This window comes from Podarcis raffonei, chromosome 8, assembly GCF_027172205.1.
Source record: "Podarcis raffonei isolate rPodRaf1 chromosome 8, rPodRaf1.pri, whole genome shotgun sequence".
NCBI lineage: Eukaryota > Metazoa > Chordata > Lepidosauria > Squamata > Lacertidae > Podarcis > Podarcis raffonei.
In genome coordinates, this window is record NC_070609.1 from 82661631 (window position 1) to 82681285 (window position 19655).

A 19655-nucleotide genomic window follows, 5' to 3' on the forward strand; every position below is an offset into this window, starting at 1 on the left:
GTTTGTCCTCTTGGAATAATAAGCAAGAGCATTTTGGCCGAGGAGCTGTCAGCTTGTTTCCCTTGCGATGGCAGCCTATATTTTGTCGACTATAAGGAGAATTAAGTCTGCAACCCAGCAGCGGCTGCTTCTAAGGAACGCAGGAGAAAGGGGGTTTGCTGCAGCTAAACTGAGTCACAGCCAAGGCAGCGGGCCAACGGCAGAGCAGAATGGCGACACGGGAGAAGCTCCTTCGCAACTCCTTGCTAAGTCAACATCACGGAGCAAAAGAGAAAGAAAGTTCAGGGCTAGCCCCAAAGCTAGACACAGAAAGGTCCCAGCTTTCTGGGAGCTAAGGGTACGGGATGCCCGTAACTTAAAGGTAAAGGTAAAGGGACCCCTGACCATTAGGTCCAGTCGTGGACGACTCTGGGGTTGCGGCGCTCATCTCGCTTTACTGGCCGAGGGAGCCGGTGTACAGCTTCCGGGTCATGTGGCCAGCATGACTAAGCCGCTTCTGGCGAACCAGAGCAGCGCACAGAAACGCCGTTTACCTACCCGCCGGAGTGGTACCTATTTATCTACTTGCACTTTGACGTGCTTTCGAAATGCTAGGTTGGCAGGAGCAGGGACTGAGCAACAGGAGCTCACCCTGTTGCGGGGATTCGAACCGCCGACCATCTGATCGGCAAGTCCTAGGCTCTGTGGTTTAACCCACAGTGCCACCCGCGTCCCTTATAGGAGACCTTAGAATTCCTATAACACAAGGAATTTGCTTTGTGGCAGGGCTGTCTCCTCAAGGATGAGCAGCTTTCGCCAGGTTCTTCCAGGCGTGAGACCTGCCTTGGTCCTAAAAGGCCTTGAGATGCTCCTTAGCTAGGAAGTGGTACGTTTCATGCCTGGCTGGCAGATGTTTTCCTCGTGGAGTTCCTCCTCTCCTCCTTTTTCTTCCTTGCGCTGTGGGAGCGAGAGAACCTTGTTGGCTCATTTCACAGACACTCTCAGCCCGGATTGCAGAGGAAATTGCTGCATCAAATCCCACTGCAGGATGAAAAGCGTGAGCAGCCTCAGATCCGGAGAACAAGCCCCGTCTCTCTCCGCCTGTCTTTTTGCAAAAAGACAACTCTTTTCATGTCCACATTTCCTGGAACGCCGGTAGTTTTCTGGACGGCCTTTATAAAGGTGGGTCATGCAGGCTCACAGCTCACGTGCAGCAACATGTGGGGAGTGACGGCGTGGTGCAATGGTTAGAGCATCAAGCTAGGACCTGGGAGGCCAGGGTTCAACCCCCACACACACACTTGGCCATGAAGCGCACTGGGTGTGACCTCAGGCCAGTCCCTGCCTCTCAGCCTAGCCTATTTCATAAGGCTATTGTATAACTCCGCACTCTCCAACCCTTCTCCAGTGGAAATAGGAATGTTCTAAGGAAAAGCAGGACGCTGCAGGATCAAATTGGAAAGCGGGACAGTTTCGGTAAATCTGGGACTGTTCCTGGAAAATAAGGACACTTGGAGGGTCTGGATAGCCTGCAACTTAAAAGGTAAAGGTAAAGGGACCCTTGACCTTTAGGTCCAGTCGTGGCCGACTCTGGGGTTCCGGCGCTCATCTCGTTTTACTGGCCAGGGAACCGGCGTACAGCTTCCAGGTCATGTGGCCAGCATGACTAAGCCGCTTCTGGCAAACCAGAGCAGTGCATGGAAACACCGTTTACCTTCCTGCCGGAGCGGTACCTATTTATCTACTTGCACTTTGAGGTGCTTTCAAACTGCTAGTGGAACGCAGGTGGCGCTGTGGGTTAAACCACAGAAGGTAAACGCTGCTCTGGTTCGCCACATGACCCGGAAGCTGTACGCCGGCTCCCTCGGCCAATAAAGCAAGATGAGCGCCGGCAACCCCAGAGTCGGCCACGACTGGACCTAGTGGTCAGGGGTCCCTTTACCTTTACCTTTAAGGTCTCATATATATATAAATCAAATGTTGCTAAGGCAAGCACATACATAAGTATATAAACTATGTGTCTGAAATAGTACAGGAGAGCAATCCTGAAACCATTTTGACTCTCCCAAATTTACCTCAAATGTTTCTCTGCAAGGAGGAAGGAAATGGGAAAACCTCCCCATTGTCTCTTTGCTCACAAATCCTGTCTTAAGGGCATATTTGTGTATGAATAGGGTGAACCTGTGACCTGAATTCAGGAACTGAATATTTACCATCACAAAAGAATGGCCAGGATGCCCAGGTAAAAGCAATCAGTAACCATTATCAGGTATCCTGGCATACAGGTTTTCTGCTGTAGCCCGCCTCCTTCTGTGATGTATGTATGATGTTTTGGGGGGTGGTCTTGGACTCCAGGGGAGGCAATTTTCAAGTGTCTATATAAGAGCATGCACACCAATGTTCTGGGTTCCTCCTCCCTCCTGCGTGAGTGGGGACCCTGTTGCAACAGTTTGATAAAGATCAGGTTTATTAGCTGCTTTGCTTCTCAATATTCTCTGGTTGGCCTCTGTTATTTTCTCCTACCGGCAGAGAACCTACTTAAGGACTCTACATGGGCTCTTAGATAACGCATAAGGAAAGGGAGCAGTATTTTTCTTATAACACTTGAGAACAACATTTCCAGATTTCCATTAAGAAGCAGCCCTCATAGCATTGGTCTTTGCTAAATCGCTTGGGAAGGTTGTCGTGTTGCTGCACATTCCCCCCTCTCCCCTCTGGTTTGTGTCTAAAAAGTCGGTATTTGCAAGCAGACAAACTCCCTGGTGGAAGGAGCCGAACCCCACGTCTCAGTTTCAAATTGCAAGCCAAGCCTTTGGCTGCAGCTCTTATCGACCAAATTGTATTTCATGTACAATCATGCCGTCAATAAATCTCTTCCCACCACACACCCTGCCTATTCCCAGGCCCTCATCTTGGATTACCAAAGTAAGCAGTTTATCCGCCAGATCTTTGCAACCGAGCAGAATCCCATCAGGTGTTTTTCTCTGTTCCAATCAATAAACCATCTTTGTTTGGATTCCTCGGTTTATTAGATACTCGTCAGAAGGGCAATTAAAAAAACAACAAGAACGGGTGAACATTCCTGGTTGTAACAAATAGGTCGCAGCAACAGAACCACAAAGCGAGCTGTGGTTCAAGCAACATCAATGACTTTGGGGCCAAAATCTACCTGAGCAATTGTAGCTTTCTCAAAGCCATAGGTAGTCAAACTAAGGCCCAGGGGCCGGATCTGGCCCAATAGCCTTCTAAATCCGGCCTGAGGACAGTCCGGGAATCAGCATGCTTTTACATGAGTAGAATGTGTCCTTTTATTTAAAATGCATGTCTGGGTTATTTGTGGGGCATAGGAATTCGTTCATTTCCCCCCAAAAAATACAGTCTGGCCCCCCACAAGGTCTGAGGGACAATGGACCGGTCCCCTGCTGAAAAAGTTTGCTGACCCCTGCTCAAAACCATCAGTGAAATCGAGGGCTTTTTTTCTGCCCTGATGTGTATCACTTTGCCACACACTCCTAGTATCCCTATTTTCCAGAGACAGTTCCTGATTTACAGAAGCCATCTTTGGTTTCTGATTTGATCCCAGAATGTCCCACTTTTCCATAAGACATCCTTATTTTAATCCGAGAAATGTTGGAGGGTATGGAGCTATGTGACTCGCCCCCCCCCCCGAGCCAAGGAGATAAGTACAGTGGTACCTCGGGTTAAGAACTTAATTCATTCTGGAGGTCCGTTGTTAACCTGAAACTGTTCTTAACCTGAGGTACCACTTTAGCTAATGGGGCCTCCCGCTGCCGCCGCGTGATTTCTGTTCTCATCCTGAAGCCAAGTTCTTAACCCAAGGTACTATTTCTGGATTAGCGGAGTCTGTAACCTGAAGCGTCTGTAACGTGAAGCATCTGTAACCTGAGGTACCACTATAACTAGACAACCCTTAAAAGACATCTGAAGGCAGCCCTATATAGGGAAGGGTTTTTTAATGTTCAATGTTTTGTTATGTTTCTACATATGTTGGAAGCTGCCCAGAGTGGCTGGGGCAACCCAGTCAAGATGGGGGGGGGTGTTGTTGTTGTTGTTGAATAGGATGTCCCTATTAGAAGATCGCGGGTGGCGCTGTGGGTAAAAGCCTCAGTGCCTAGGGCTTGCCGATCGAAAGGTCGGCGGTTCGAATCCCCGCGGCGGGGTGCGCTCCCGTTGCTCGGTCCCAGCGCCTGCCAACCTAGCAGTTCGAAAGCACCCCCGGGTGCAAGTAGATAAATAGGGACCGCTTACTAGCGGGAAGGTAAACGGCGTTTCCGTGTGCTGCGCTGGCTCGCCAGGTGCAGCTTGTCACGCTGGCCACGTGACCCGGAAGTGTCTCTGGACAGCGCTGGCCCCCGGCCTCTTAAGTGAGATGGGCGCACAACCCTAGAGTCTGTCAAGACTGGCCCGTACGGGCAGGGGTACCTTTACCTTTACCTTTTTATTAGAAGATCAAACCTATCCATTCTGAAGAAAATCATCCCTGAGTGCTCACTGGCCACCTCATGAGAAGAGAAGACTCCCTGGAAAAGACCCTGATGTTGGGAAAGATGGAGGTCAGAAGGAGAAGGGGACGAGAGAGGACGAGATGGTTGGATAGTGTTCTCGAAGCTACGAACATGAGTTTAACCAAATTGCGGGAGGCAGTGGAAGACAGGAGTGCCTGGCGTGCTCTGGTCCATGGGGTCACGAAGAGGCGGACACGACTAAACAACAACCACAACATTTTCATCAGAGAAATCTTTAAATTGAACTGCAATTGCCATTTTCTGGTCACCTTTACATCTTCTTGCCTCCTTTTTGAGAGGAGGCGACCAGAAATGTAGGGAACATATTCCGGGAGACACCTCAGAAAGGGGTACGGATGGCAACCCTCCAAATTCTCTCCGCCTACAGGCTCCCGTTACAACTGGGGAAGGCACAGGGATGAGATCTTGCCCACCCTGAGAGGACAAAGCCCTTTGGGAGCCCCCTCGCAGATCCACACCCACCCAATCGAGCAGAGCTCCTACAGATGGAGCCCGCCCCGCCCCGAATCCAAACTGCCATCTGCATTTCTATTCTGTCGGGAACAAGCAGAAATTTGCAGCTGAATCGAGGAACAAAAGCCAGCCGGCGCAGGCAGGGAGCTAAATAGGGCACGTATAAATAGTGCCAATTGTTCGTGCCCGCTGCTCACATTGTGAAATTGAGGGGGGCTTTGAAAGGATCTCGTCTCCCATTCTTCCCCTCGCCAAGCCGAGGCGAGGTGTTTTTTTGAGGGGAAATCTAGACAGAGATGCCTCCTCGCAGGCAGCAGGCATTAGGAGGGGGCTAGCAGATGAATTTCCCCATTCAAGGAGGTTGGCTCCTTTCAAAGTCTAGCAACGTTCTTGTGATGGCATCCTGGACACTGAGCCAGACCTTTGGTCCATCTACACCAGTGTTGTCTACCTGGAGGGCTTGTCCACGCTTAACTTTTGCCCTGCTCTTTCCAGACACAGGTCCACACTGTACAACTCCAGGTCCCCCGGTGCCAATTTAGGGGGCCCTGATGGCCTGAGCACCCACCCAAAAATAGTTGTGGGTGCTTGGCACTCGCACAGCAGGGCCTCCAACGCTACTTCTGGTGCCTTGCAAAGCACCAGAAGTCAAATCTGAGGCCTCTCAGGGACTCAGAGGTGGCGTCTAGGGTAAGGTTACCAGATTTTTTTCAATGAATCTGGGGACACTTTTAAACTTCAATGGATTTTGTATGGGGACTGATTTGTAAATCTGAGGACTGTCCCCGGAAAGCGAGGACGTCTGGTAACCTTAGTCTAGGGCCTTGAGAGGCCTCAGAGAGGGAGTCCGAGGACTCACAAAGCCTTCTGACGCAACTTCACACCCTTGATTTGCATACCAAATCAGAGCCTAGGGCTTGCCGATCAGAAGGTCGGTGGTTCGAATCCCCGCGACGGGGTGAGCTCCCGTTGCTCGGTCCCTGCTCCTGCCAACCTAGCAGTTCGAAAGCACATCAAAGTGCAAGTAAATAAATAGGTACCGCTCCGGCAGGAAAGCAAGTGGCGTTTCCGTGTGCTGCTCTGGTTCACCAGAAGCGGCTTAGTCATGCTGGTCACATGACCTGGAAGCTGTACGCCGGCTCCCTCAGCCAGTAAACAAGATGAGCGCCGCAACCCCAGAGTCGTCCGCAACTGGACTTAACGGTCAGGGGTCCCTTTACCTTCATCATGATATTAATTGGCAGTTTATTTTCACTTCATTTCCTACCGATCTGTAACACTTGTGTCCCCATTTTCATCAAGCTATCAATCAGTCCCCACCAGCCAGATGCCATGAGTGTATATGTGAACTAAATGCACAACAGATAAACAGAGGACTTACTGTTCTTTTCCGCTTCAAAGCAGCGTGGGGGGAGGAAAGGAAGAGGGAAAAAGTCAAATACATTATTGCAGCAAACAAACATCATCAAAGGACACTAATATTTCTCGGCATCGTCTGAATAAGGGGAGGCTGATCAAGTCCTGGACACACGTCTGCAGTTAGTGACGGGCTGGGTAAGGGCCAATCAACCCAAGGAGATAACTGTAAAATGGAAGTCCTGTGTGTGAGTGGTTCTCAAGTATGGGAATTGGGCAGGTTGATGTCATGCCTTGCCCTGACCTGGTACCAGACAAAGAAACCTCAGAGGACATCCCACAGGCAGGAACGAAGTCCGAGAGCGATACTCTCCCCTCCTGTGGCTTCCAGCAACTGGTATTCAGAAACAGCTGCCTCCAGCTGTAGAGACATGCCAGAGTCATCCTGGCTGGTAGCCATCGATAGCCCTCTCCTCCATGAATTTCCCCAAGCTGGTGGCCATCACTGCCTCCTGTGACAGAGGGTATGTGATGCACAAATTTCCTTTTATGTGCCCTGAATCTTCTAATAATTCACTTTCTTTGGATGTCCATAATAATAATAAATTTTATTTATACCCCGCCCTCCCCGGCCAGAGCTGGGCTCAGGGCGGCTAACACCAATAAAATCACAGTAAAAACATAATGGGGGAGAAAAAGGGGGGGGAACAATTTAAAATACAAGTTAAAATGCAATTTAAAATGCAACCTCATTTTAAAAGCAGCTGATAAATCAAGACCATAAGGGGAGGGAAACATAAGGGTCAGACTGAGTCCAAACCAAAGGCCAGGCGAACAACTCTGTCTTGCAGGGCCTGTGGAAAGATGTCAAGTCCCGCAGGGCCATAGTCTCTTGTGACAGAGCGTTCCACCAAGTCGGGGCCAGTACTGAAAAGGCCCTGGCCCTAGTTGAGACCAATCTAACCACCTTGCGACCTGGGACCTCCCAAATGTTGTCAGTTGCGGACCTTAAGGTCCTCCGCGGGGCATACCAGGAGAGGCGGTCCAGTAGGTACGAGGGTCCTAGGCCGCATAGGGCTTTAAAGGTCAAAACCAGCACCTTGAGTTCCAGAGTTATCAGACAGGGAGAAAAAACTTTCTTCTCTAAACTAAAAACTCTGAAATATCCCTTTTGAAGGGAGACGGCCAGAATTTTACACAGTACTCCAAATGCAGTTGCACCATAGATTTGTATAATGGCATTGTGACAATTATAGAATGGCAAGGTGGTTGGGAGGGACTCTGAGGGTCATCTAGTCCAAACCCCCCCCATGCAACACAGGAATCCAACAGATGGCTACCCAACCTCTGCTTAATAACCTCCAAAGAAGGAGAGTCCACAAACTCTTGAGGGAGTCTGTATGTCAGGTGTGCATGCAGGAGCCAGGTCCTGTGACCAATAGGACTTTGCAGGACTGGGGCCTTCCTAAGTTTGTTCTGAAGAGGCAAGGCGTGGCCACACAGGTGAGGCCGATTGGTAACTCACAGTACCTGGTGGCAAGAGCCGGGAAGGGATATAATGTGAGTATTTCCCTTTGGCTCTTTGCCACAGCAATACATTCCCTGCACTGCTGCATTTGGCTCCTTGCCTCTTGATCCTCGGACCCCTGACTTCGTGACTCCTTGCTTCTTGATCCTCGGACCCCTGACTTCGTGACTCCCTGCTTCTTGATCCTCGGACCCCTGACTTCGTGACTCCTTGCTTCTTGCTCCTCGGACTCTTGACTTCGTGACTCCTTGCTTCTTGTTCCTCGGACCCTTGCCTTCGTGGCTCCTTGCTTCCTGACCCTCGGACTCTTGGCTTCCTGACTCCTGGCTTCTGGACTCCCGTACCTGCTCCCACCCCGCCATCTTGCCCCCGGTCCTGACGTCCCCAGCCGGGACTTCGATCGCCCGTGAACTGGACCATGACAGTGTACCACTGTTGAACTGCTCTTGGTGTCAGAAAGATCTTCCTGATGTTTAGTCTGAATCTCCTTTCTTGCAAGTAACTTTCTGGAGTAGGAGAAAACAAGCTTGCTCCATCTTTCATGTGACAGCACTTTAGATATGTGAAGATGGCTATCATATCTGCTCTCTAGTCTATTGGCAGTATCATTTTTAATCCCTTGCCTAATGATCCCTAGCGTGCAATTTGCCTTTTTTTTTTTCAAACCTGCCACACACTGTGTCAACATCTTCACTGAGCCAGCATGGTGTAGTGGTTCAGAGAGGTGGACTCGTAATCCGGTGAACCGGGTTCGATTCCCAGCTCCTCCACCTGCAGCTGCTGGGTGACCTTGGGCCAGTCACACTTCTCTGAAGTCTCTCAGCCCCACTCACCTCACAGAGTGTTTGCTGTGGGGGAGGAAGGGAAAGGAGAATGTTAGCCACTTTGAGACTCCTTAGGGTAGTGATAAAGCGGGATATCAAATCCAAACTCTTCTTCTTGTTGTCCACTGTGACCCTGAGGTCTCCTTCCAGGTCTGCCACTGCTAGTTCAGAGCCCATGAATGTGCACGCTGGAACTCTGGGACTCCCCAATTAAACCCACGCCAACTTGGCATTTCCCCACGGTCAACCAACAACATCAATGGGCCCATGGCTATCACAGCTTCCTTACGTTCTGTGCCCTCTGTCAATGATCTGCAAACAATTTAACATCTACTGGACTCTCTGTCTCTCTCCCCCTCCCCTCGGGTCATTAGCAGCTCCTGGAATCCAGTCTGATAAGGAGCAAACACTTCTGGCAAGGGAATAGCTGCATACATTATTTAAATTATTTGAATTTAATCCCACTGCCAAGCTGAGGGATGACTTGAGATAGATGGCAGTTTAAGGATCGGAATTAACGGGCAAAATTAAATTAGGCCACGGGTGGCTGGGTGAAGAGAGACTCGCGTCACAATTTTAGCTTTTCCAGCAACGCTTCTGATCACTGCTGGTGGATGAGAGGGGCTGTTGGTTTTTAAGAGTCTCCTCACTCCATAAACACCCACCACAGTTGCTGTCAGGATCTGCCAAAGCTGGAATTAGCAAGGCTCTTCTTGGGTCCTTCTTTGAAGGGTATCAACATTCTGCAACCAGACAGGCTTAATTCCGCAACCTGATTTCATGATCCCTGTTTCCCCTTCTTTTGCACAGTGTTCCGACCATTCTGTGCATTTTATTCTGGTTTGCTTTGCTTATCACAGGAAGGAAGGAAGAAGCTCTGCAGAGCACTGAAGAACACACACACACACACACACACACACACACACACACACACACACAAGCTCCCTTGATCAACTACCTCCTCAGGCTGCTGATATTTCAATAGGTGACAGCCATAATGCATAATTCAGACAGATCTTTGCAGCGTTATAAGAACCATTAAAGCTGAGAACTGCTGCATGAGCTCACTTTTCCCCTCCTCCCTCCCCATTCCCTTTTCCTTGTGTGTCGTGTCTTTCTTATTGTAAGTCTTTACGACTGATCTTGTAAGTCACATTTTTTTGGCCGAAGAGTGGGGTGAAGCTGGTTCTCTAAAGAAATAAGCCTTAGAAACGTGGAATGAAACCTCTGGTTCTCTGGCAGCTAAATTACGCAACTGATAGCACATTCTTCCAGGTCCTGTGCACGCCTGTTGAATCCCAGCAGGCACGCACACAACACACACATTATTAAGCAGTATGATCACATCTTATGCACAACTAACTTGCACAATTTCAACCTTGCACAGTTGAAAACTGGCTGGTGTAAGGCAGAGAGCTTAAACGCTCCTTTTGCATTGGGTTTTCCCCACGTGGAAATAATAATTTATTATTTATACCCCGCCCATCTGGCTGAGTTTAAGCTCTCCGCCTTGCTTTCCAGGCAAGTTCCACTTGGAGAGGGGCTCTGGGGTGCTCTCACGACTTCTCATGGGAACTCAGACGCCTCCAGGAGATCTCATGAGAGCACCCCAGAGTCTGTGCGCTGAACGGGCCTTGCCTGGAAAGCAAGGAGGAGAGTTTAAAAGCTCTCTGCCTTGCCTAGTGAGGTGCAGGGATAAGGCCCACTCAGTTTGCCAGCTCTGGAAAATCAGGACGGGGTGTGCGATTCGAGTATGTGTGTTTTTTTGTATACGGGCCACCCCCCGGAACGTAAGTTCCACACAAGCTGTGATATAATATACAAATCAGCTGACAGGTGGGTGGTGGAAGTGGAAAGAGTCAAAGGCCAGGAAATCCTCTTACCCGCCCCGAAGAGCCATCTGTCTATCATTCTGATACATCCACTGACCAGTGCTGTTGCCAACGACCGTGTCCGTCATGGCTGAATGTTGAGGCTCCCTGGAAGACAACAAAGCAGTAAGAGCTTGTAAGTCAGCAGCGAGATCGAGGGTTGAAGAGGTAACGATTGCAGCAGCAAAGAAGAGGGTGTGAGCTCTTCAGAATAGTTGGAAGGGACCAGGAGGGTCATCTAGTCCAACCCCCTGCAATGCAGGAATCTTTTGCCCGACGTGGGACTCGAACCCTGAGATTCAGTCTTGCGCTCTGCTGACAGAGCTACAAGGCAACAAGCCCTTTAGGCAGAGAAGCTCCCAGCAAATAATCTTCCTCTTTCACCCCCATATTTGCAGGTCACTAACCGGTCCCTTCCCCAGAGTCGCATTTAAGAGACGTGGGTGGTGCTGTGGGTTAAACCACAGAGCCTAGGGCTTGCCAATCAGAAGGTTGGCGGTTCAAATCCCCGGACGGGGTGAGCTCCCGTTGCTCGGTCCCTGCTCCTGCCCACCTAACAGTTCAAAGGCACGTCAAAGTGCAAGTAGATAAATAGGTACCACTCCGGCGGGAAGGTAAACAGCGTTTCCATGCACTGCTTTTGTTCGCCAGAAGCGGCTGAGTCATGCTGGACACATGACCCGGAAGCTGTACGCCGGCTCCCTCGGCCAATAAAGCGAGATGAGCGCTGCAACCCCAGAGTCGGTCACGACTGGACCTAATGGTCAGAGGTCCCTTTACCTTTACCTTTAACAGGTCCCTTCTCAAAGAACCATTGGGCACCATAAGTGGATAGGAAAGAAACTGCCTTTCTGGTCTAGAGAGATTTTGCCAAGTTGCGATTTTGTTCACAAGGTGGGCTTCCTGGAGGGAAAACAGCGCGGGGCATTTTATCTGATGCAAGTAAAACAATCTCTGAGCGCTGCAACCGGTCAGTTTGACATCAAGTCTGCACGGACGTTTATATGGGAGCAACCGAGAGCTAAACCATGCGCAGTGCTACAGTGCGCCAGCCGTATGTTGGGTATTGCCTTGCTATGTCAGCGCTGAATCTTGATGCTAGATTCCTGCCGCACACCACGCCATTTGCACGAGGAAACCCAGTACGCATGGGAGCTCAGAAAGCAGCTCCTGGGTCGGAAGAGACGCAGAGGTGTGGACTCAGAAAGCGTCGCTGCACAACAGCACAAAGAGGCACAACTTTAAACAAGCAAAACAGACTGTGAGTGGCATAGAATTCAGTGAGCTGGCTTCCTTTTCCTGTTTCAGGGTTCAGTCCTGCATAATGGCGCCACGCTGGAACACGGACAACAGCTGCATACCCTCCAACATTTCTCTAATGAAAATAGGGACGTTCTATTTGTTGTTGTTGTTGTTGTTGTTAATACTCCAGATATCTGCCTGCGTTATCCCAGCTACTCTTGGTGCCTTCCAATATACATAAAAACATGATGAAACATTAAAAAAACATTTTAAAACCCCCCTTACAGGGCTGCCTTCAGATGTCTTCTTAAGGTTTTAAAGGTAAAGGTAAAAGGACCCCTGACCATTAGGTCCAGTCATGACCGACTCTGGGGTTGTGGCGCTCATCTCGCTTTACTGGCTGAGGGAGCCGGCGTACAGCTTCCAGGTCATGTGGCCAGCATGACTAAGCCGCTTCTGGCGAACCAGAGCAGCACACGGAAACACTGTTTACCTTCCCGCCAGAATGGTACCTATTTATCTACTTGCACTTTGACATGCTTTTGAACTGCTAGGTTGGCAGAGGAGCAGGGACCGAGCAACGGGAGCTCACCCCGTCGCGGGGATTCGAACCGCCAACCTTCTGATCAGCAAGCCCTAGGCTCTGTTCTTCTTAAGAACAGCCGTGATCTTCTTAAGGTTTTAGAGTTACTTATTTCCTTGGCTTGCAGGTTGCATATCTCCTTACCCGCCAACATTTCTCTCATGAAAATAGGGACGTCCTAAGGAAAAGAGGGATATTCCGGGATCAAATTGGAAACCCGAATAGCTTCTGTAAATCTGGGACTGTTACTGGAAAATAGGGACACTTGGAGGGTCTACTTGGAGTAATTTGCAGTAACCACCTCCATATTCCAGTTGACCAACAGATACATTTCAAAAGAATTATTACCAGGGTTTAAAACACCCTGATGTTGGGAAAGATGGAGGGCACAAGGAGAAGGGGACGACCGAGGACGAGATGGTTGGACAGTGTTCTTGAAGCTACCAGCATGAGTTTGACCAAATTGCGGGAGGCAGTGGAAGACAGAAGTGCCTGGCGTGCTCTGGTCCAGGGGGTCATGAAGAGTCGGACACGACTAAACGACTAAACAACAACAACAAAACATGTTCAGAAGCTCACATTTTCTAGGGCATCTTTGCCGCATTCCCCTTAGGCTTCCTACTATACTGGATTTTATCTGGTCCATTAATTTCAATGGGTCTACTCTGAGCAGGACTAACCTTGGGTAAGTCCAAGTGCATGCAACTTAATCAAAAAGTTATCCAGGAAATTATTTAATCTGGAATTTATAATTGACAATGTATATGATTTGATTTAATTTAATAATTGGAAGATGCTTATTGGAAAATGAATAAAAATTATTTACAATTTTTAAAAAGTTATCCTTTCCACTCCATAATCTTGACTCCATTTCCCTCTTCTTTGTCTGTTGTTTCCTCTGTTCTGAATCACAGACTGTAATCTCATCGGGGCAGGGACCCACCCTCTACACTTTGTGCAGCCGCAGGCAAGTTAAGGGTGCTGTGTGAAGAAATGGTGACAAGGCTAGGCCTACTAGCTTGGATATTTTAAAGGTTTCATAAAATTTATATACACTGGATCGTAAGGAGAGGGAAAAACCCTCAAAGCCGTTTCCAAAAATGAACAAAACAAGAACATTATCGATAAAACCAATTAAAGCAGCTGTTGAAATAATGCAGTGATGATTGCAATTAACGATCAGTGAAAAACAGATTAAAACACATGTCAACATTCTATGTATCTGGGCAGGCTTGTCTGAGTAAGCAGGAGCTAAAAAGAGTACTGTGAAGGGGCCTGCCTGGTAGCTCAGTTGGTTAGAGCATGCTGCTGATAACGCCAAGGTTGCAGGTTCGAACCCCCTATGGGACAGCCACATATTCCTGCATTGCAGGGGGTTGGACTAGATGATCCCTTCCAACTCTATAATTCTATGTTATCAATAGGCAGGGAGTTCCAAAGTGCAGGTGCTACCACAATAAAAGATCAGTTTCTTGTCAACACAGAACAAGTCTTACATAGCACCTATAATAGAACCTGTTAAGTTGTGGGTGAACATATCAGACGACACAGCGATTCTTCAGACAGCTCTTGTTTATTCACAGGCCAGGCCAGAACTGAACTGAAGGGTTTAGCCAGCCTGTTTATATAGAGCTCCAGTACAACGCAACAGTAACCACTTTCTGTAACTATCCAATCACTGAATGTCACTTTCAATTCCTTATTTGCATATGCGGACCTGAGTGAAAACTATCTACAGTATCCCCCTGCTGGTGAGAACTTCAGTACGTAACAGAACCAGTTCCGTAAATCAAAGCGGTCAAGTGGGCATTCATGGGGTAAGGGGATAACCTCCCATCTCTGAGATTTGCAGTGGAGGTGGAGGCACTTACACCAAGCCAAAAGGATTTTCCACTAGCTTGCATTAGGAAGTATTATACCAGACCAGAACATTGGTCCACGGAGCACAGTGACGTAGCCCAAAGGATTTTCCAACCCTCTGGACTCAAGCTCTTTTTCACTGGACATGCCATGAACCTTACGCTAACAAAAGAAAAGGCGCTCTGCTCTCTGTGTGTTTTCAGTACAGTGGTACCTCGGGTTACATACACTTCAGGTTACAGACTCTGCTAACCCAGAAATATTACCTCGGATCAGAACTTTGCTTCAGGATGAGAACAGAAATTGTGCTCCGGCGGCTCCATTAGCTAAAGTGGTGCTTCAGGTTAAGAACAGTTTCAGGTTAAGAACGGACCTCCGGAATGAATTAAGTACTTAACCCGAGGTACCCCTGTATTGTAAAATCTATATTTACACATCTTCACTTTTCTTTTACATACCGACCATATCTATGATGCATGTTTTCGGTGGTGGTGGTTTTCCCCCCAAAGATGTACAGTGGTACCTCGGGTCACAGACGCTTCAGGTTACAGACTCCGCTAACCCAGAAATAGTACCTCAGGTTCAGAATTTTGCTTCAGGATGAGAACAGAAATTGTGCAGCGGCGGCGCAGCGGCAGTGAGAGGCCCCATTAGCTAAAGTGGTACCTCAAGTTAAGAACAGTTTCAGCTTAAGAACGGACCTCCAGAAAGAATTAAGTACTTAACCCGAGGTACCACTGTATATCCATACCTGAGCAGAGGACGGAAGGACTCACAGCCTTAAGGCCTCAACAGAACTTCCTTCCCCATTAGAATCATAGAGTTGGAAGGGACACACAGAGTCATCTAGTCCAACCCCGTGCAATGCAGGAATCTCAGTTAAAGCAGCCATGGTAGACAGCCATCCAACCTCTATTTTAAAAACCTCCAAGGAAGGAGAGTCCACAACCTTCTGAGGGTGACTGTTCCACTGTCAAACAGCTCTGACTGTCAGAAGGTTTTCCTGTATGTTTAGCTGGAATCTCCTTTCTTTTAACTTTTTTTTTAAAAAATAACTTTTTTTATTCAAAATTAAAACAAAACATATTATCCAGAAACATATCATCCTCATTTCCCCTCCATTTTTCCTCCCTCCCTCTCCCTCCCCCCACAGAACCCACCCACCCGCCGACTTCCCTCAGTTCCAGTCTTTGATTTCTTTAAAATGCTGTTTTCTGCATGTTACACAGTTGTATAGATCCTCAAACTATTTAGCTGATTATTATCAATAAAAAGTTAGTGAATGTTTATTCAAAGCCAGCCAAGGAGTCCAGTTCGCTTTCTTGCGTCTTCAAATACTTTGTAAAGGGTTCCCATTCATCTTTAAAATCACAGTTATCCTTGTCCCGTAGCTTGTATGTCAGTTTTGCCAGTTCTGCGTAGTCCGTCAATTTTTCTTGCCATGATTCTTTAGTTGGGGTTTCTTCAGTCTTCCATCCTTGTGCTATTAAAACTCTCGTGGCCGTTGTTGCATACATGAAGATGTTTTTCAGCTTTTTTGGCAGATCTTTCCCTACAGTCCCTAACAAAAATGCTTCAGGTTTTTTAACAAATGTTAAATGGAACATTTTCTTCAATTCGTTGTATATCATTTCCCAAATTTTTTAATTACAATCCCACCACATATGATAACATGTCCCCTCCTTTTCCTTTCTTTTAACTTGAAGCCATTGGTTCGAGTCCTACCCTCCAGAGCAGGAGAAAACAAACTTGCTCCCTCTTCCATGTGACAGCCCTTAAGATATCAGGGTTCCAGGGAAGCCTGAATTCACATCCCTTGAGTCCATCACAGAGCAAGACATGTCTCTGCCTCCTCAGCTTCCAGCTCCAGCCAAAAACTGAAGCACACAAATCTCACATACAAAGCCCTCTTACCATTGTGCCTGTTGTTCTCCATCTCAAGATCCAGGCAGGTGAGTTTGAAAAAGACCCACCCATTTATCTTAATAATAATAATAATAATTAATAATTTATTATTTATACCCCGCCCATCTGGCTTGGCTTCCCCAGCCACTCTGGGCGGCTTTCAACAAAATATTAAAATACAGTAATGCATCAAACATTAAAAGCTTCCCTAAACAGGATTGCCTTCAGATGTCTTCTAAAAGTCTGGTAGTTGTTGTTCTCTTTGACATCTGCTGGGAGGGCGTTCCACAGGACGGGTGCCACTACCGAGAAGGCCCTCTGCCTGGTTCCCTGTAACTTGGCTTCTCACAGTGAGGGAACCACCAGAAGGCCATGGCAACAGAGCAACCTCTTTGGTAAGTAGCAGTATTTACCTGGTCGGCCAAAGCCAGATTGGACTGGTTCTGCCGTCTCTAGATTTTTAACATCACTGGATGCTGGCTTAGAAGGGACCAGGACATCATCCAGACTGACCCCGCAAACCTATAATGGTTTTGTCATGGGTTGAACAGGTGTTGTGTACAGGGGTTGCAGAAGCAAGCCACAAGACCGGCACAGCAGAACCCTGAAATCTAAAAACTTAAGGGATCTGTGAGAACATAATCAAGCTTGATTAATTGGGGGAGTGAACAGCTTCTACTGTGAAAGAGGGCGCTGCACACTTCAAACCTCAACCAAACCTGCCTGCCTTCCCTGCCAGGTGAGGATAGTTTTAACTACCTTGCAAAGTAGCTTTTGGGAAAAGCCCAGTTCACTTTGTGACATTCTCACCCATCAAACAACTTTTGTACTTTCCACCTCGGAATAGCAGAAACACCGTTAATACCCTCTCCATCAAACAGCAGCAGGAGACATCCCTGCACATGGATCATTAAAAGAAAAAGCTGCCAAGATTTCGCCAAGTATCTCATTTCAGGCATGTGAAAAACATGATCAAAGAGGAAATGCTGTTTTCCTTTTGTTTTCTCCCTTCCTCAAATCCCCAGAGTGGGGGGAGGGGGAGAGGCTCCGGTTTGCTTCCTGCATCTTCAGAGAACAGATGTAAACGAGGAAGGAAGGCAGCATCTCTGAGTGATGCCAGCTCTGTGGGGAACAGCCCTACATCTTGCTTCAGCCTTTCTGACCAGCGTCAAGGACTTGGGCTCCAAACTCTTCCATAAGGCAGCAATGGCTGCAGGTTGATGTAAACAAGAAATGGGGCAGAGAGATCCTGTGAGAGGGACCAAGTGATTGTGGCTAATAGCCAAAGCAGAATCCAAAGCCATGTTAAAATGGCTTATGGATAATAGTCACATAAATGTAGAATTGTATAGCTGGACCATAAAGAAGGCTGATCGCCGAAGAACTGATGCTTTTGAATCGTGGTGCTGGAGGAGACTCTTGAGAGTCCCATGGACTGCAAGAAGATCAAACCAATCCATTCTGAAGGAAATCAGCCCTGAGTGCTCACTGGAAGGACAGATCCTGAAGCTGAGGCTCCAGTACTTTGGCCATCTCATGAGAAGAGAAGACTCCCTGGAAAAGACCCTGATGCTGGGAAAGATGGAGGGCACAAGGAGAAGGGGACGCCAGAGGACGAGATGGTTGGACAGTGTTCTCGAAGCTACCAGCATGAGTTTGACCAAACTGCGGGAGGCAGTGGAAGACAGGAGTGCCTGGTGTGCTCTGGTCCGTGGGGTCACGAAGAGTCGGACACGACTAAATGACTAAACAACAACAAAATAGCTGGAAGAGACCCCGAGGGTCATCTAGTCCAAACCCCTGCGATCCAGGAATTGCAACTAAGGAATCCAAGGCACATGGCCCTCCAAACTTTCTTTAGACACCTCCAATGAAGGAGAGTCCATCACCTTTTGAAGGAGTCTGTTCCACTGTCAGATATCTCTTATTTTTCAGAAACGTCTTCCTAATGTCTAGTCAGAACCTCCTTTCTTGTAATCTTAATCCATTGGTTTGGGTCCTAGCCTCCAGAGGAGGAGAAAACAAGCTTACTCCATCCTCCATGTGACGGCCCTTGAGATATTTGGAGATTGTAACCTCCTCTCAGTCCCCTCTTTCCCAGACTAAGCATAACCAGCTCCCTCAACTGTTTCTCATAAGACTTGCTTTCCAGACCCTTTATCATCTCACTCGTCTAGACACCTTCCAGCTTGTCAACATCCTTCTTAAATTGCGGTCCCCAGAACTGGACACAGGACCCCTGGTGTGGTCTGACCAAGGCAGAAGAGAGAAGCCTGTACCTTGGTTCTCAAATGGAGTCCATTCCATAAGTTCTTTCGATGCCCATAACGGTTCGAAAACTTAGGCGCAGCTTCCGATTGGCTGCAGGAGCTTCCTGCACTCAATCGGAAGCTGCAGAAGCCGCGTCGGATGTTCGGCTTCCAAAAAACATTCGCAAACCAGAAGACTTGCTTCTGGGTTTGCAGCGTTTGGGAGCAAAACGTTCAAGTCACAAGGCATTCCAGAACCAAGGTACGACTGTATATTGATGATGTTGGTGGTGGTGATTTAACTACCCTTCGCTGAGAGACCCAATTGCTTAAGACTCCAAGAGGGAGCTTAACCTGGTTCGGAGAATGCCAACACCAGCAGCATTCCCACAAGACAAAAGAGAGAGGCAGCTTCCACAGCAGTTAACTGGGGGGAGGGTCTACGGCTTAGGATGTCTGCCTCACATGCAGAAGCCCCCACGTTCCAGCCCTGGCATCTCCAGCCTAAATGGCTGAACTGGGAAAGCCTTCACTCTGTTCACACTGACATGCCACACGTCTGATGAAGTGGAGGCAGTGTGGTGTAGTGGTTAGAGGGTCTGCCTAGGGCCTGGAGAGACCAGGGTTCGAATCCCCACTCGGCCATGAAGCTCACTGGGGGGTGACCAGCCACTGCCTCTCAGCCCGACCCACCTCACAGGGTTGTTGTGGGGACTAAATGAGGAGGGGGAGGACCATGCAAGTCATCTTGAGCTCCTTGGGTGAAAAGGTGGGATGGAAATGCAATAAACAGATATCATAAGCTTGCCAACCTGGTGCCCTCCAGATGTTTTGAACTACAACGCCCATCAGTGCTAGCCAGTACAGGCAGATGGAAGCCTGCAAAGAACATAGGAAGAGCCTGCTGGATCAAGCCAATGGCCCAGCCAATCCGGCATCTTCTCATATTGACCAACCAGATGCCCCAAAGGGAAACAAGCACAAGAGCCCCCTCTACTGGCATTGCTGCCTCTGACCATAGAGGCAGAACATCAGATAAAGGTAAAGGGGCCCCTGACCATTAGGTCCAGTTGTGGCCGACTCTGGGGTTGCGGTGCTCATCTCGCTTTATTGGCCGAGGGAGCCGGCGTACAGCTTCCAGGTCATGTGGCCAGCATGACTAAGCCGCTTCTGGCAAACCAGAGCAGTGCACTTTGACGTGCTTTCGAACTGCTAGGTTGGCAGGAGCAGGGACTGAGCACAGGAGCTCACCCCGTCA

General features: G+C 48.5%; 1 protein-coding gene across 5 annotated transcripts in view; it reads right to left on the reverse strand.

Moving 5' to 3' along the window:
* The window catches only part of RPH3A (rabphilin 3A), a 116292-nt gene that overhangs the window by 65754 nt on the left and 30883 nt on the right, over positions 1-19655 (reverse strand). For 3 of the 5 annotated variants that reach the window (XM_053401216.1, XM_053401217.1, XM_053401215.1), the window contains exons 2-3: positions 10571-10666; positions 6361-6372 (exon numbers count right to left, since the gene is read on the reverse strand). In XM_053401216.1, the coding sequence (XP_053257191.1) occupies positions 6361-6372; positions 10571-10647 (89 nt within the window). In that variant the 5' untranslated portion in view covers positions 10648-10666. The remainder of the gene's footprint in view (positions 1-6360; positions 6373-10570; positions 10667-19655) is intronic. The other 2 variants (XM_053401219.1, XM_053401220.1) reach the window with 1 other exon arrangement.